Source organism: Bos indicus x Bos taurus, chromosome X (genome assembly GCF_003369695.1).
Source record: "Bos indicus x Bos taurus breed Angus x Brahman F1 hybrid chromosome X, Bos_hybrid_MaternalHap_v2.0, whole genome shotgun sequence".
Classification (NCBI taxonomy): Eukaryota; Metazoa; Chordata; class Mammalia; order Artiodactyla; family Bovidae; genus Bos; species Bos indicus x Bos taurus.
The window spans coordinates 37611121-37630057 of NC_040105.1; the positions used below are offsets into that span (position 1 = coordinate 37611121).

The window sequence follows — 18937 nt, forward strand, 5'->3', positions numbered from 1 at the left end:
CCTCATAAAAGACTGGGCCAGACCTACCTGCTAGTATTGCTAGTATTGGAGGGTTACCTGCAGAGGTTAGGGGAGGCAGCTGTGGCTCACTGTTGGGACAGACAATTACAGCAGTAGTTCTCAGGAATATACATCAGCATGAGCCCTGCTGGAGGCCACCATTTTCTTATCAAGACCTGGACCCACCCAACAGCCTGTAGGCTGAGTGCTAAGATGCCTCAAGCTAAACAACCAACAGGACAGGAAAACAGCCCCACTTGTGAGACTATTTTAAGTCATCCTGAGCACACAGCTGCCTACTAAACACACCCCTTGACAGGACCCTGCCCAGGAGATGGACAAGACCCAGCTCCACCTATCAGTAGGCAGGAACTAATCCCTCCCACCAGGAAGCCTGCACAAGCCTCTTAGACTGCCTCATTCAAAAGCAGACAGACAGAAGCAAGAACTACACAGCCTGTAGCCTGCAGAGTGGAAACTGCAATCAGAAAATTAGACAAAATGAGACAGCAGAGGTATATGTCCCAGATGAAGGAACAAGATAAAACTCCAGAAGAACAAATAAGTGAAATGGAGATAGGCAATCTGCCTGAAAAACAATTCAGAGTAATGATGGTAAAGATAATCCAAGATCTCAGAAAAAGAATGGATGCACAGATAGAAAGCACCTCAATGTATAAGGCAAATACTAATAGACATAAAAGGAGAAATTGACAGTAACACAATAATAGTGGGGGACTTTCACACCCCACTTTCATCAATGGATAGATTATCCAGACAGAAAATCAATAAGGAAACCCAGGCCTTAAATGACACATTAGACCAGATGGAATTGATATTCATGTAGCATTTCATCCAAAAGCAGCAGAAAACACATTCTTCTCAAGTGCACCTTCTACACAGATCATAGAAATGTTTTCTTAGATCAGTCTCCCAAGGCAAAAGAAATAAAAGCAAAAATAAACAAACAGAACCTAACCCAATTTATAAGCTTTTGTGCAGCAAAGGAAACCACCAGCAAAATGAAAAGACAACCTACAGAATGGGAGAAAATATTTGCAAACAAGGCCAACTGACAAGGGGTTAATATTCAAAATAGCAAACAGCTCATACAACTCAATATAGAAAAAACAAACAGCACAATCAAAAAATGGGCAGAAGACCTAAACAGACATTTCTCCAAAGAAGACATACAGATGGTCAATAAACACATGAAAAGATGCTCAACATTATTCATTACTATAAAAATGCAAGTCAAAACTACAATGAGGTATCACCTCACACTGATCAGAATGGCCATCATTAAAAAAATCTACAAACAATAAATGCTAGAGAAGATGTGGAGAAAAGGGAACCCTCTTGTACTATCAGTGGGAATGTAAATTGATACAGCCACTATGGAGAACTGTATGGAGGCTCTTAAAAAAAAATCTAGGAATAAAAAGTCTACAAATAATAAATGCTAGAGAGAGTGTGGAGAAAATGGAACCTTCCTACACTGTTGGTGGGAATTTAAATTGGTACAGGGATTATGGAGAACAGTGTGGAGGTTTCTTAAAAAACTAAAAATAGTGATACTCCTGGGCATACATCAAAAGAAAAACATGGTTTAAAAGGATACACACACCACAATGTTCATTGCAGCACTATCTACAATATCCAAGACATGGAAGTAACCTAAATGTCCACTGATGAATGGATAAAGAAGATGTGGTACATATATACAATGAAATATTATTCAGGCATAAAAAGAATGAAATAATGCCATTTGCAGAAACATGGATGGACCTGGAGTTTATCATAGTGAGTAAGAAAGAGAAAGACAAATACATGACATCACTAATATGCAGAATCTTAAAAGGTGACACTACAAAGCAGAAGCAGACTCAGAGAATGAACTATGGTGTCAGGGTGAAGGGTGGGGAGAGGAGAGAGTGCAGGTTGGACAGGTACACACTGCTATATTTAAAATCTATAATCAACAAGGACCTATTGTATAGCACAGGGAACTCTGCTCAATTTTTTGTAATAACCTAAGTGGGAAAAGAATTTGAAAAAGAGTAGATACATATATATGTGTGTGTATATATATATATATAACTGCATTACTTTGCTGTACATCTGAAACTAACATTGTTAATCAACTATAATCCAATATAAAACATTTTTTCAAAGATACAGAAACTTAAAAAAATACCTAACATGGTAAAAATAACTAAAATTACAATAATCTGAGGTATACAATATTAAAGTTATGAAGTATACAATATTAAAAACTATGTAAATTGTAACATCAATAACCTAAAATGGGAAGGGAGTATAATTTAAAGTATAAAGCTTAGGATTTGATTGAAATTAAGTTGGTATTAGTTTAAAATAGTATGTTATAATTTAAGGTTTTTTTGTTTGTTTGTTTGTTTTTAATGTAAGCCTCATGGTAACAGCTTCCCAGGTGGTACTAGTGGTAAAGAACCTGCCTGCCAATGCAGGAGACATAAGAGATGTGGGTTCGATCCCTGGGTTGGAAAGATCCCCTAAAGGAGGGCATGGAACCCAGTCCAGTATTTTTGCCTGGAGAATCCCATGGACAGAGGAGCCTGATGGGCTATGGTCTATAGCGTCAAAAAGAATCAGACATGACTGAAGTGACTTAAAATGCATGCTCATATGGTAACAAGAAGGGAAAAACCTGAATTACAAAAAAGTATGATAAAGTCAAAGCATACTAATACCACACAGCATCAAAACACAAGAAAAGAAGAAATAGCTGATCTATAAAACAACCAGAAAACAATTAACAAAATGGCAGTATCTTCTTATTTATCAATAATAACTTTAAATGTAAATGGATCCAGTTCTCTAAATGAGAAATCAAATGGCTAAATGGATTTTTATAAAAGATCTAATGATATGCTCATTGCAAGAATCATTTTGGCCTTCAAGACATACAAAGGAAATGTAAAGGGATGGAAAAATATTTTAAGCAAACAACCCAAAAAAGTCAGGAGTAGATATATCAGACAAAATAGGCTTTAATTTTAAAAATGGTAAAAGGAAACAAAGACGGTCATTATATAATGATAGGATCAATACATCAAAAAGTTATAATGATCATATTTACGTGCCCAACGTTAGAAAACTGAAATTCATAAAGCAAAAACTGATAGACCTAAAAGGAGAAATAAACAGGACTTTAAAACCCCACTCTCAACAATGGATAGATCATCTAGACAGAATCAATAAAGAAACACCAAATTTGAATAACTCTATAGACCAAAAGGGGCTTCTCAGCTGGCACTAGCGGTAAAGAACTCACCTACCAGTGCAGGAGACATAAGAGACATGGGTTTGATGCCTGGTCAGGAAGATCCCCTGGAAGAGAGCATGGCAACCCACTCCAGTATTCTTGCCTAGAGAATCCCATGGACAGAGGATCCTGGCAGGCCACAGTCCATAGGTTCGCAAAGAGTCAGACATGACTGAAGTGAGTTAGCATGCACAGACTAAATATACAAAACAGACATACACAGAATAGTCTATCCAACATCAGCAGAATACACATTCTTCTCAAGTGCAGGTGAAACATTTTCTAGAACAGACCATATGTTGCTGCTGCTGCTAAGTCGCTTCAGTCGTGTCAGACTCTGTGTGATCCCATGGACAGCAGCCCACCAGGCTCCCTGGGATTCTCCAGGCAAGAATACTGGAGTGGGTTGCCATTTCCTTCTTCAATGCACGCACGCATGCTAAGTCACTTCAGTCATATCTGACTCTGTGCGACCCTATGGACAGCAGCCCACCAGGCTCCTCCGTCCACAGGATTCTCCAGGCAAGAATACTGGAGTGGGTTGCCATTTCCTTCTCCAGACCATATGTTAGGCCACTAAATAAACAAGTCTTAGAAAATTTAAGACAGAGAAGGCAATGGCACCCCACTCCAGTACTCTTGCCTGGAAAATCCCATGGATGGAGGAGCCTGGTAGGCTGCAGTCCAAGGGCTTGTGAAGAGTCGGACACGACTGACTGACTTCACTTTCACTTTTCACTTTCATGCATTGGAGAAGGAAATGGCAACCCACTCTAGTGTTCTTCCCTGGAGAATCCCAGGGATGAGGGAGCCTGGTGGGCTGCCGTCTATGGGGTCACACAGAGTTGGACATGGCTGAAGCGACTTAGCAGCAGCAGCAGCAGAAAATTTAAGAAGACTGAAATTATACCAAGTATCTTCTCTGACCACAGTGGTACAAAATAAGAAATCAATAACATGGGGTCGCTAGGAGTCAGACACGACTGAGTGACTTCCCTTTAGCTTTTCACTTCCACACTTTGGAGAAGGAAATGGCAACCCACTCCAGTGTTCTTGCCTGGAGAATCCCAGGGACGGGAAAGCCTGGTGGGCTGCCATCTATGGGGTCGCACAGAGTCGGACACGACTGAGCAGCAACAAGAGGAAACTGAAAATTCATGTATACATGGAAATTAAACAACACTCTCCTGAATAACATATGGATCAGGAAGAAATTAAAGGGGAAATAAAGTATCTTGACACAAAAATGGAGACAACATATGAAAACTCAAATGCACAACAATAAAAATCAACATTAAAAAGCAAGAAATTTCCCAAATTAACAACCTAATTATGCCTTAAGGAGCTAGAGAAAGAAACTGAACCCATAATTAGCAGAGGGAAGGAAATAAAGATTAGAGCAAAAATAAATGAAACTGAAAACAGAAAATTGGTAGAAAAGATTAACCAAACTAAGAGTTGGTTCTTTGAAAAATAAATTAAATTGACACTCCCTTAAACTAAGGAAAAAACTAAATCAACAAAACTGTAAATGTCAGAGAATTACAACTGATACAACAGAAATACAAAGTTCATAAGAGGCTATTATGAATAGCTCTATGCCAATAATTCGACAACCTAGAAGTGGAAAAATTCTTAGAAACATAAAAACAATCAAGAGTGAATCATGAAGGAATGGAAAGTCTGAATAGATCAATTACTAGTAAGGAGATTAAATCAATAAAATAATTAAAAAATTAAAAATCTCCCAATGATTAAAGCCCAGGACCAGATAGCTTCACTAATGAATGTTACCAAACATTTAAAGAATGTTTGTAAAGAATTGACAGTAACCTTGAAACCCTTCCAAAAAAAGTAGAAAAGGAAGAAATATTTCCAAACTCATTTTATGAGGTCAACATTACCCTGATAGCAAAGCCAGAAAAAGACACTATCAGAAAAATACAGATCAATATCCCTGATTAGTATGGATGCAAAATTTCTCAAAATATTAGCAAACTGAATTCAGCAGCACATTACAAGGATAACTCAGCATGACCAAGTGGAATTTCACCTAGAATGCAGGATGGCTCAACAGACACAAAATCAATGTGATATATCAGATTAATAGAATGAAAAACTCACCCCAATAGATGGAGAAAAAGCATTTGACAAAATTCAACTTATGTTCATGATTTTTTAAAAAAATTTTTTGGTATAGAAACAAAGTACCTAAACATAAGAAAGGTCATAAATGACTAGTCTAGAGCTAACATTATTCTCAGTGGTAGAAGGCTGGAACAATCTATGAAAAAATGCAAGGCATTTTTACACAAGTGGGGATGGGGGTGGAGAACAGTCCTGAAGCTTGTACAGAACTACAAAAGACCCCTAAATAGCCAAGCAATTCTCAAAGAATAGAACAACAACAACAAAAAAAGAATATAGCAGGAGGCATCACATTTTCTGATTTCAAGCTATACTATAAAGCTATGGTACTTCAAACAGTATCAGTTCAGTTCAGGCACTTAGTCATGTCCGACTCTTTGCGACCCCATGAATTGCAGCATGCCAGGCCTCCTTGTCCATCACCAACTCCCGGAGTTCACTCAAACTCATGTCCATCGAGTCGGTGATGCCATCCAGCCATCTCATCCTCTGTCGTCCCCTTCTCCTCCTGCCTCCAATCCCTCCCAGCATCAGGGTCTTTTCCAATGAGTCAGCTCTTCGCATGAGGTGGCCAAAATATTGGAGTTTCAGCTTTAGCATCAGTCCTTCCAATGAACACCTAGGACTGGTCTCCTTTAGGATGGACTGGCTGGATCTCCTTGCAGTCCAAGGAACTCTCAAGAGTCTTCTCCAACACCACAGTTCAAAAGCATCAATTCTTCGGTGCTCAACTTTCTTCACAGTCCAACTCTCATATCCATACATGACCACTGGAAAAACCATAGCCTTGACTAGATGGACCTTTGTTGGCAAAGTAATGTCTCTGCTTTTGAATATGCTATCTAGGTTGGTCATAACTTTACTTCCAAGGAGTAAGCATCTTTTACTTTCATGGCTGCAGTCACCATCTGCAGTGATTTTGGAGCCCAAAAAATGAAGTCTGATACTGTTTCCACTGTTTCCCCGTCTATTTCCCATGAAGTGGGACCGGATGCCATGATCTTCATTTTCTGAATGTTGAGCTTTAAGCCAACTTTTTCACTCTCCTCTTTCACTTTCATCAAGAGGCTTTTGAGTTCCTCTTCACTTTCTGCCATAAGGGTGGTGTCATCTGCATATCTGAGGTTATTGATATTTCTCCCGGCAATCTTGATTCCAGCTTGTGCTTCTTCCAGCCCAGCGTTTCTCATGATGTACTCTGCATATAAGTTAAACAAGCAGGGTGACAATATACAGCCTTGTCATACTCCTTTTCCTATTTGGAACCAATCTGTTGTTCCATGTTCAGTTCTAACTGTTGCTTCCTGACCTGCATACAGTATAGTACTGGCATAAAAACACAGCCTTACCCGCCCAAAAAAGCAAATGGGAAGGAATTGGGAGCCCAGAAATAAACTCAAGGATATATAGTCAACTTGTATTTGACAAAAGAGCCAAGAATACTCAATAGAGAAAAGTCAGTCTTTTTAACAACTAGTGCTGAAGAAACTGGATATTCACACGTAAAAAAATGAAACTAACACCTTAGGTTATACTTCTTACAAAAATGAGCTTGAAATGGATTAGAGACTTAAATAGAAGATACGAAACTATGAAATTCCTAGATGAAAAAACAGGAAAAAGAGCTCCTTGATATAGCTCTTGGCAATGATTTTTGGATATGACACCTTAAGCACTAGCAACAAAATGAAAAAACAAAAAACAAACAAAAAAACAAGTAGGATTACATGAAACTAAGAAGCTTCTGCACAGTAAGAGAAACTATCAACAAGTATAAAGACAACCTACAAAATGGGAACAAAAAACACTTGCAAGCCATTTATCTGATAAGGGATTAATATCCAGAATTGCTAAAGAACTCATTTAACTCAACAGCAAATAAATGATTCAATTTTAAAATGGTCAAAAGGCCTGAACAGACATTTCTCCAAAGAAAATATATGAAAGGCCAACAGATACATGCTAAGTCGCTTCAGTCATGTCCGACTCTGTGTGACCCCACAGACGGAAGTCCACCAGGCTCCCCCGTCCCTGGGATTCTCCAGGCAAGAACACTAGAATGGGTTACCATTTCCTTCTCCAATGCATGAAAGTGAAAAGTGAAAGGAAGTCACTCAGTCATGTCGGACACTTAGCGACCCCATGGACTGCAGCCCACCAGGCTCCTCCATTCATGGATTTTCCAGGCAAGAGTACTGGAGTGGGGTGCCATTGCACAGATACATGAAAAGATGCTAAATATTACTAGTCATTAAAAAGCAAATCAAAATCATAAGACAACACCAAATGCCTATTAGAAGGGCCATCATGTTGATGTATGGCAAAACCAATACAATACCGTAAAGTAAAAAATTAAAAAAAAAAGGCCATCATTAAAGAGACACATAACAGCACAGCTGGTCTACATGGATGCAGTGTGCTGTGCTGTGGCCATGCAGTGCTCTGCTGCTGCTAAGTTACTTCAGTCGTGTCCGACTCTGTGCGACCCCATAGACATCAGCCCATCAGGCTCCCCGTCCCTGGGATTCTCCAGGCAACAACAGTGGAGTGCGTTGCCATTTCCTTCTCCAATGCATGAAAGTGAAATGGGAAAGTGAAGTCGCTCAGTCGTGTCCAACTCTTAGCAACCCCACGGACTGCAGTCTACCAGGCTCCTCTGCCCATGGGATTTTCCAGGCAAGAGTACTGGAGTGGGGTGCCATTGCCTTCTCCATGCAGTGCTCTGAGTCACTTGCAAATGGTGTCCTTGGGCCACAATGTTGCACTTGTCTCCTCCTCACCCCAGTTAAGCACTCCAACCCCAATAACCCTCTAGTCTTCTTCAATCTGGATATTAGAGGGGAACAATATGGTCTAATTGCCTTAAAATTGCTTGCAGATATTATGCCCCAAACTGCATAAATTTTTCAAGCATTGTGTACAGGAAAATTGTGTACAGAACACTTACCCAGGTGGTGGTAGTGGTAAAGAACTCCTGCCAGTGCAGGAGACATAAGAGACATGAGTTCAATCCCTGGGTCAGGAAGATTCCCTTGGAGAAGGAAATGGCAACCTACTCCAGTACTCTTGTCTGGAAAATCCCATGGATAGAGGAACCTGGTGGGCGACAGTCCATGGGGTCGCAAAGAGTTGGGCATGACTGAAGTGACTTAGCAGTCAGGTACAGGAGAAACAGGCATCGGACTCACTATTGGGAAACCTCTCTATTTGAAAAAAAAAAGTCGCTCAGTCGTGTCCGACTCTTTGCAACCCCATGGACTGTAGCCCGCCAGGCTCCTCCATCCATGGGATTTTCCAGGCAAGAGTACTGGAGTGGGTTGCCATTTCCTTCTCCAGGGAATCTTCCCAACCCAGGGATCAAACCTGGGTCTCCCAGACTAGGCAGACACTTTACCGTCTGAGCCACCAGGGAAGTGGTGAAATTGAAAGGATGCCCTTTTCATCAAATCAATAAATTTATGATTCAGGGTGGAGACTTCTCCAATTAGAATGGGACAGGTGGAGAAAATATTTATGATGAAAAATTTGAAGATGAAAACTTCCATTATCAGCATAATGAGGCGGAATTACTGAGCCTGGCAAATGCAGGCTGCAAGATAAGCGATTCTCAGTTCATCATGACAGTTCCGACTCCTCACTCATGGGAAACACGTGTTGTTTGGGCAAGTGATGAAAGGAATGGGTGTGGCAAGGATTTGGGAAAATGTGGAGATGAAAGGTCAAAAAACTGCCAAATTGTGCATTATTGCAGAATGCAGAAAACTGAAGGAAGGGGATGATTAGGGAATATTCCCCCAAGATAGTTCTGGTGACAGTCATCGAGATTTCGGAGGATGCAGATGTAGATTTAAAAGATGTAGATGAAATTTTATCAGTAACAGAACACTTAAAAAACATTGGAAATTCTTTATTCAAATCCCAGAACTGAGTGATGGCCATTAAAAAAAAATACACCAAAGTTTTAAGGTATGTGGAAGGCACAAAAGTTGCAGCTGAGAAAGCACGTGGATCAAAGCTGCAGCCTGTTGCTTTAAGCTGTGTGCTGAATATTGGAGCTTGCAAACTGAAGATGTCCACTGAAAATGTCTGATTGGCAGGGAGTGGTTGACAGTTGCTTGGAGGTCCTTGAAACAGATTCAGCAAACACCAAGGCACTGTACCATAGAGCCCAAGGGTGGCCAGGATTCAAAGAATACGATCGAGCATTGTCTGACTTTAAGAAAGCCCAGGAGATGGCACCAGAAGATAGAGCTATTCAGGCAGAATTGCTGGAAGTCAAACAAAAGATAAAGGCACAGAAAGATAGGCTGCTCTGCAGCCTATTCAGAAATGTTTCTTAAGCAATTCAGTTTTGGTTAAGTATTGGAGAGTCAGTTCCTAGGTAGGCTGATAAGAAGTCCTGAGGAGGAGAAAGGGGTCTGGAGTTTTCAAGGAGGAGAAAAGGACAAAGGGTTTTTTTCTTTAAGCCCAGAGCAGATGATTATACAACAAAACAACTCATATTGCTCAAGGATATGTTTTCCCTTAAACTCTGTACCAATGATTATATAACAACAATGTATCCTGCTTGAGGACATGTTTCTCCCTTTTGAGAAACTTCTGACTAATCCTGTCATTTTAAAATATATATTATGGGAGCAGCTCTGGTAAAATCTTTCTATTGTTAGTTCTAATCCCATTATCTTAAAATGTATATTGTGGGAGTGGGTCTGGTAAGACCTTTACAACCCTGAGACATTCTTTTGATTTACTGCAATAACCAATTAAAAAAGTATATAACTCCCTTGCTAAGACTAGCAAGGGGGGCACTCTCTGTCCCCCTCTGATGTCTATGTCAGAAGCTTTCTCTGTCTCTTTTCATACTTTAATAAAACTCTGCTACACAAAAGCTCTTGAGTGATCAAGCCTGGTCCCTGGTCCCAAAGCTAAATCTTTGGAGATCACGAATCCGACACTTTTCACCTTAAGCTGTCAGTATGCATTGAATTACTTAAGCAAATAAATAATAAGGGGAATAATAATATAGGGAATAAGAAAATTTAAGGGTTTATCTATTATGTATGATCCTTAATGTGTTTGCTTTGATGCTTTAGTTCCCCCATTGTTTCAGTTAAGTTCAGTCACAGAGTCATCTCCGGCTCTTGGCAACCCCATGGACTGCAGCATGCCAGGCCTCCCTGTCCATCACCAACTCCTGGAGCTTACTCAAACTCATGTCCATTGAGTCAGTGATGCCATCCAACCATCTCATCCTCTGTCGTCCCCTTCTCCTCCTGCCTTCAATCTTTCCCAGCATCAGGGTCTTTTCCAATGAGTCAACTCTTCGCATCAGATGGCCAAAGTATTGGAGTTTCAGCTTCAGCATCAGTCCTTCCAATGAATATTCAGGACTGATTTCCTTTTGGATGGACTGGTTGGATCTCCTTGCAGTCCAAGGGACTCTCAAGAGTCTTCTCCAACACCACAGTTCAAAAGCATCAGTTCTTCGGTGCTCAGCTTTCTTTATAGTCCAACTCTCACATCCATACGTGACTACTGACAGTCTACAAATACTGATAGGGATTCAGTCTTAATAAACCAGTGCTACAAAAGGGGGAAAGAAAAAGACATGTAACAAATGCCATTGAGGACATACAGAAAAGGGAAAGCTTATGTACTGATAATCACAATGGTGTGATCACTCACCTAGAGCCAGATATCCTGGAATGTGAAGTCAAGTGGGCTTTAGGAGCCATCACTAAAAAACAAAGCTAGTGGAGGTGATAGAATTCCAGTTGAGCTATTTCAAATCCTGAAAGATGATGCTGTGAAAGTACTGCACTCAATATAGCAGCAAATTTGGAAAACTCAGCAGTGGCCACAGGACTGGAAAAGGTCAGTTTTCATTCCAATTCCAAAGAAAGGCAATGCCCAAGAAAATTCTCAAACTACTGCACAACTGCACTCATCTCACACACTAGCAAAGTAATGCTCAAAATTCTCCAAGCCAGGCTTCAACAGTAGGTGAAGTTACAGATGTTCAAGCTGGATTTAGAAAAGGCAGAGGAACCAGTGATCAAATTGCCAACATCCGTTTGATCATCGAAAAAGCAAGAGAGTTCCCAGAAAAACATCTACTTCTGTTTTACTGACTATGCCAAATCCTTTGACTGTGTGGATCACAACAACTGTGGAAAATTCTTCAAGAGATGAGAATACCAGACCACCTGACCTGCCTCCTGAGAAATCTGTATGCAGGTCAGGAAGAAACAGTTAGAACTGGACATGGAACAACAGACAAGTTCCAAATTGGGAAAGGTGTACATCAAGGCTGTATATTGTCACCCTGCTTATTTAACATATGCAGAGTACATCATGAGAAACACTGGGCTGGATGAAGTGCGAGCTGGAATCAAAACTGTGGGGAGAAATATCAATAACCTCAGATACGCAGATGACACCACCCTTATGGCAGAAAGTGAAGAACTAAAGAGTCTCTTGATGAAACTGAAAGGAGAGAGTGAAAAAGTTGGCTTAAACTCAACGTTCAGAAAAATAAGATCATGGCATCTGGTCCCATCACTTCATGGAAAATAGACGGGGAAACAATGGAAACAGTGACAGACTATTTTCAGTTCAGTCGCTCAGTCATGTCCGACTCTTTGCCACCCCATGAATCACAGCACGCAGGCCTCCCTGTCCATCACCAACTCCCGGAGTTCACTCAGACTCACGCCCATTGAGTCAGTGATGCCATCCAGCCATCTCATCCTCTGTTGTCTCCTTCTCCTCCTGCCCCCAATCCCTCCCAGCATCAGGGTCTTTCCCAATGAGTCAGCTCTTCACATCAGGTGGCCAAAGTACTGGAGTTTCAGCTTCAACATTGGTCCTTCCAATGAATACCCAGGACTGATTGCCTTGAGGATGGACTGGTTGGATCTCCTTGAAGTCCAAGGGACTCTCAAGAGTCGTCTCCAACACCACAGTTCAAAAGCATCAATTCATTGGTGCTCAGATTTCTTCACAGTCCAACTCTCACATCCATACATGACTTTACTTTGGGGGGATCCAAAATCACCGAAGATAGTGACTGCATCCATGAAATTAAAAGATGCTTGATCCTTGGAAGAAAAGTTATGACCAACCTAGATATCATATTAAAAAGCAGAGACATTACTTTGCCAACAAAGGTCTGTGCAGTCAAAGCTTTGGTTTTTCCAGTAGTCATGTGTGGATGTGAGAGTTGGACTATAAAGAAAGCTGAGCACTGAAGAATTGATGCTTTTGAATTGTGGTGTTGAAGAAGACTCTTGAGAGTCCCTTGGACTGCAAGGAGATCCAACCAGTCCATTCTAAAGGAGATCAGTCCTGGGTGTTCTTTGGAAGGACTGATGCTGAAGCTGAAACTCCAATACTTTAGCCACCTGATATGAAGAAATGACTCATTGGAAAAGATCCTGATGCTGGGAAAGCCTGAAGGCAGGAGAAAAGAACGACAGAGGATGAGGTGGTTGGATGGCATCACCGACTCAATGGACATGAGTTTGAGTAAGCTCTAGGAGTTGGTGATCGACAGGGAAGCCTGGCGTGCTGCAGTCCGTGGGGTCACAACGAGTCGAATATGACTGAGCGACTGAAGTGAACTGATGTCTTGTTGGTGGGAATGTAAATGGGTGCAGCCACTAGGGCAAACAGTAAAGCAGTGCCTCAAAAAAATTAAAAATAGAACTACCATGTGATCCAGCAAGTCTACTTCTGCATATTTATCCAAAGCAAAACACTAACTTCAAAAGATATAAGCACCCCCATGTTCTCTGCCGCATTATTTACAATAGTCAAGCTATGGAAACAACCTTAATGTCCCTTGATGGATGAATGGATGAAGAAAATGATATATATAAAATGCAATATTTGTTCTTGTTTAGTCACTAAGGCTAAGACACTAAGTTGTCTGACTCTTGTGACTCCCATGGACTATAGCTCGCCAGACTCCTCTGTCCATAGGATTCTCCAGGCAAGAATACTGGAGTTCGTTGCCATTTCTTTCTCTGGGGGATCTTCCTGACCCAGGGATCAAACCATGTCTCCTGCATTGGCAGGCAGATTCTTTACCACTGAGCCACCAGGGAAGGCCCAATAAATGTTCACTGAAATGCAAAACAAATGAGACCAGGGGAAATACCAGGCTAAAAAGGTGCATTTTATTTTTGACTGATCATTTGGAAAGGCTGCTCCTCTCTGATTTGATTTAGTTGGCAAGTCACAAATAAAAAAGATCTGTAGGTCCTTAGCAGATGGCATTCTCACTGAGTAAGCACAGCTTGGCAGCTGGAATGAGGCTGCCCCTCTTATGTGAGAAGTTCACTACCCAGACCGAGGAAGTGTATCTCTGCTGCCACAAAACGGAATGAATTCTTGCCATTTGAAACATGCATGTACCTTGAGAGCATTATGTTAAGTAAGTCAAAGAGAAAACATCATATGATCTCTCTTACATGTGCAATCTTAAAAGAAAAACCCAAAGAACTAAAACAAATTGAGCTCATGGATATAGAGAACAGATTGTCGTTTTCGAAAGTGGGGGCTGGGGCTGGGCAAAATGGGTGAAGGGTGTCAAAAGGTACAAATTTCTAGTAATAAAATGAAAAAATTATGGGGATGTAATATACAGCTTGGTGACTCTAGTTAATAAAACTATATTGTAGATTTGAGAGTAGCTAGGGGAGTGGATCCTGAAAGGTCTTATCACAAGAAAACCATTTTTAGTAACTATGTATGGTGATGGATGTTAAATGGACTACTGTTACGGTCATTTTGCAATATATGCAAATATTGGGTCATTATGTTGTCCACCTGAAACTAGTATGTTAGATGTCCACCATACCTCATTTTTTTTAAAAGAAAATGTTCCAGTCCTCTGAGCTGGTCCTTGGCAAGAACCATGACCTGCTCAACCACATGCCAGGAAGTCTTATCAGTAGCAGCAGTGGCAATAAGGAAACAAAGAAGTAATTGAAGATGAATGATGACTAAATGGGAGAAAGAAAGTTTAAACTCCTCAAGTATGAGAACACCAAGTTTTTATTACACTTCCACGGAAATATCTCTGTATGGGGTGATAGAAGTGGGAGAAGAATGTAAAAAACGGTAGAAATAAACATTCTTATTATTCTAACAATCACATAAGCCAATCAAACCTTTCTTTGAAGGCTCTGCTTAAAATGCCAATGTAAATATGTTGGAAGGGGGAGGTCACATATCAATACCTTGATATCAAGTATCCTAACCAACTAGTTGATTAGTAACTTAGCAAGTACTTGAAGGAGTAGGCTAGACTAGGGCAGGGGTCAGCAGACATTTTGTGTACAGGGCCAGAGAGTAAAGACTGTAGGTTTCATGGGGCTGGCTGGTCTCTGTTTTAATGGTGCCACTGTGATGCTAAAGCAGCCATAAAGAATGCACAAATGAGCAAGCCTTGGCTGCGCGTCAATACAATTTTACTTACAAGTGCCATAGTTTGCCCAACAGAGAAAAAGCAAGTTGTTTGTCTTTTTTATTTTTCCATGGAAATAAGAAGAGGTTGGGAAATGTATAGTTATGGGATACAGCCTCCAAGGCCAGTTCCCCACACAATGGAGTGTTGTGGCCTTGTGCTACCCCAAGAGCAAGCCCCTACCTGGGACAAGGGGACATAAGGTGGAGGTCAGGTGGCAGGGATTGGAGGTAAAGACGAGATAAATTAGGTTCCTATCAAGGGAGCCCCAAACTTTTTATATGGCTCTTCAGAGTTCATGGGAAGTCCAAGTACATGTGGAGAATAAACAAAGTTTTATTATTCAATGTCTTAAAGCTGAAAGTTAAATTGTAGCCTTCAATTAAACCAAGATTGTTCTGAACATCTGGTTCTGTTTACTGTCGTGTGTGTGTATGTGTGTGTGTGCACAAGCATGCACTCAGTCATGTCTGACTCTGCAACCCCATGAACTACAGTGCGCCAGACTCTTCTGTCCATGGGATTCTCCAGGCAAGGATGCTGGAGTGGGTTGCCATTTCCTTTCCCAGGAGATCTTCCCAACCCAGGGATTGAACCTGCATCTCTTGCGTCTCCTGCATTGGCAGGCGGATTCTTTACCACTAGCACCACCTGGGTGAAACATTTCTCCCAAAATATGCAGCACCACATCTATGACCCAACTCAGCATCCCACCTCTTCAATCAGATTGGCCACTCTTATTGACAACATGCTTCAGGACAAAAATCAAGCAAGTTCTAATTCAATCCTTTCAGTTTCTGGCTTTTTTCCCCCTCCCATAAAACATTGGTTGCCTCATTTTGTAGCTACAAAACTTACACAGCTAAGAAGGGCACATTTCCTAGAAAAGCCACCCCCCAACTCTGAAGTTCTTAGGAGTCACCTGGAGGTCTTGCTAACAGGTAGTTTCTGATCCAGTGTGTCTTGGGTGGGGGCTTCAGAATTTGCATTCCTAACAAGCTCCCAGGCTGACACAGCTAGTCCATGGACCACGGTTCAGAGAACCGCTTTTCTGAAAGATGCTCACCCCTCTCTGAGGAGCTCTGTGGGAGCTGGGGAAGCTCCCTGCAGTGGCATGTGGAGCCTCAGGGCCCCTGGACTCTTCTCAGTTCTTGAGTCAGCCTTCTGGGTAAATTACAGATAGATGGCCTCCCTCCCAGGCATACCCTGGCCGGGTTCAGCAAAGACAATTTGTTCTTTGGCTGAACCTGGACATGTCAGTTAGGCTTATTAGTGAAGACAAACAAACCTCATTATTTGGAAAACGATTGTGTTAGCTCTGGGGTGTCAATGCTAATCAGGTTATAGCCCAGACCCAGAAATGAATGGTGGGAGTTCTGAAGTGCAAGTTCCTAAAGTTCCCAGGAAATGGATTAAGAATTGAATCTAGCCTTTGCTTTTTAATGAAATGGCCAGGCCCTTCCTGTTCAGAGGCCTCCCTTCTGCCTCGGCCCTGCTGCCAGGACTCACCTGGAGCATCCCCAGCTGCAGCCGGTAGAGGAGGTTTCGGGCTGTGGGGGTGGACACAATGAACAGTCTCCTTTTCTCATAAAACTGATCCAAAAGTGCAGCTGCTGTTCTCACGCCGACATTGACATTCATGGCTGTAATCAGAAACAGTCAGGTAGGTCAGAAACCCTCTACTGCTTCCGGCTCAATACATACAGCCTGTGATGAGACACAGAAACATATGTGTAAGAAGTAAACCCCGAGGTAAAGACTCAACTAGAAGTCTTCAGTTTATTCAGGAGGTGGTCCCAAAGAGCACTCAGTTGGGGAGTGGGGATGCGTGTTAGTTTCCTCCTGCTTGTGGTCAACTCATCACCACAAACCTAGCGGCTTAACACACATTCTCTTACAATTCTGGCAGTGCGAAGTTTGGGACGGGTTTCACTGGGGTCAAGTCAGGGCTGTTCGCAGGGCTGTGCCCCCTCCCCCGCTGCCCTCAACCCACATGCCCTGGGGGAACATCTGTTTCCTTGCCTTTTTCCAGAATCTTGGCTCCTAGCTTTTCCTCCACCTTCAAAGCCAGCAGCATAGCAGCTTCCAACTTCACTCCTCTCAGAGCAGTCCCACCTCCCGCTTATTAAGGATGCTTGGGATTCCATTGAGCCCACCTGGGTAATCCACGTGCTTTTCCCCCATCTCAAAATCCTTAATTTACAACTTCAAAGGCCCCTTGGCTACGTAAAGTAATACATTCACAAGTTCTGGGGATTACGAAGTGAATATGTTTGCAGGGCACTGGAGGTGGGGAGCATTACTCTCCTACCCTAGGAAATGAGACAGGGAAGTAAAGAGGGATGTTCTTTGTATTTTAATAAAATCTAAGAGCCTCAGGCACTTAGCTGTTGATGCATGTATCTGTGTCTCTATCTCTCTAAGATTAAAGGGAAAGCATGAAGATGAGAAAGTACTGCCACTGCTGCTGCTAAGTTGCTTCAGTCATGTCTGACTCTATGCGACCCCATGGACTGCAGCCCACCAGGCTCCCCCGTCCCTGGGATTCTCCAGGCAAGAACACTGGAGTGGGTTGCCATTTCCTTCTCCAATGCATGGAAGTGAAAAGTGAAATTGCTCAGTCATGTCCGACTTCGCGACCCTATGGACTGCAGCCTACCAGGCTCCTCTGTCCATGGGGTTTTCCAGGCAAGAGTACTGGAGTGGGGTGCCATTGCCTTCTCCGGAGAAAGTACTAGGAAATGAGAAAAAGTGGAGTACAGAAATAGAAGCCATGTCCAGAATTTTCTGGCTAGTCCAAATGTCACACTATGATCACTATCCAGCCCAATTTTTGTTCCTCAGTAATAACAGCTGACAGTTATTGAAAGTTTAGTTTCATTACTGTTGCTGTTATCCAGGCTAGAATATTGGAGTGGGTTGCTATTCCCTTCTCCAGGGGATCTTCCCAACCCCGGGACCATATGCCAAGCCTTGCTCAATTCCATTGTTCAATAGATGACCTCATTTCATCCTTTCAACAGCTCCAGGAGAAGGTAGAGTATTTGCTTCCTCATTTGACATTAGGAGCAAAGATCCCGAAGGCCCAAGATCTGTGGGACTTTCCAGCTAGTGCTGCAAAGCAGGGGCTCTATCATCTGTACATATTAGCGCACTGGCTTTGGAGAGAGGAACAAGGGTTCAGTTCAGTTCAGTCGCTCAGTCGTGTCCGACTCTATGCGACCCCATGAATTGCAGCACGCCAGGCCTCCCTGTCCATCACCAACTCCCGGAGTTCACTCAAACTCATGTCCATCGAGCCAGTGATGCCATCCAGCCATCTCATCCTCTGTCATCCCCTTCTCCTCCTGCCCTCAATCCCTCCTGGCATCAGGGTCTTTTCCAATGAGTCAACTCTTCGCATGAGGTGGCCAAAGTATTAGAGTTTCAGCTTTAGCATCATTCCTTCCAAAGAAATCCCAGGACTGATTTCCTTTATGATGGACTGGTTGGATCTCCTTGCAGTCCAAGGGACTCTCAAGAGTCTTCTCCAGCACCACAGTTCAAAAGCATCAATTCTTCCGTGCTCAGCTTTCTTCACAGTCCAACTCTCACATCCATACATGACCACTGGAAAAACCATAGCCTTGACTAGACGGACCTTTGTTGGCAAAGTAATGTCTCTGCTTTTTAATATGCTATCTGGGTTGGTCATAACTTTCCTTCCAAGGAGTAAGCGTCTTTTAATTTCCTGGCTGAAACTACAGATGCTTTTTTGTTTGGGTTGCATGAGGTTTTAGTGGTGGCAAGCAACTCCTCATTGTGGCATGTGGGATCTAGTTCCCTGATCTAGAACCTTGGCCCCCTGTATTGGAAGTGCAGAGTCTTAGCCATTGGACTGCCAGGGAGGTCCCAAGGGTGCAGACTTTGCTAATTCATAATGCTGCTGATTTATAATGAACCCTGGGCTCCTACCTCCAGCTTGCTCCTTAGAGGACATGTGAGATAAATCAGCAGATGAGCAGAGGTGA

The 18937-nt window shown here is 42.2% G+C and overlaps 1 protein-coding gene and 1 pseudogene across 2 annotated transcripts in view; one reads left to right on the forward strand and one right to left on the reverse strand.

Moving 5' to 3' along the window:
* Nucleotides 1-18937, reverse strand: part of SRPX (sushi repeat containing protein X-linked) — a 141833-nt gene that overhangs the window by 35306 nt on the left and 87590 nt on the right. For both annotated transcript variants that reach the window (XM_027534257.1, XM_027534258.1), the window contains one exon: nt 16437-16570. In XM_027534257.1, coding sequence (XP_027390058.1) covers nt 16437-16570 — 134 coding nt within the window. The remainder of the gene's footprint in view (nt 1-16436; nt 16571-18937) is intronic.
* On the forward strand, nt 8168-9884 carry LOC113887469 (annotated as a pseudogene).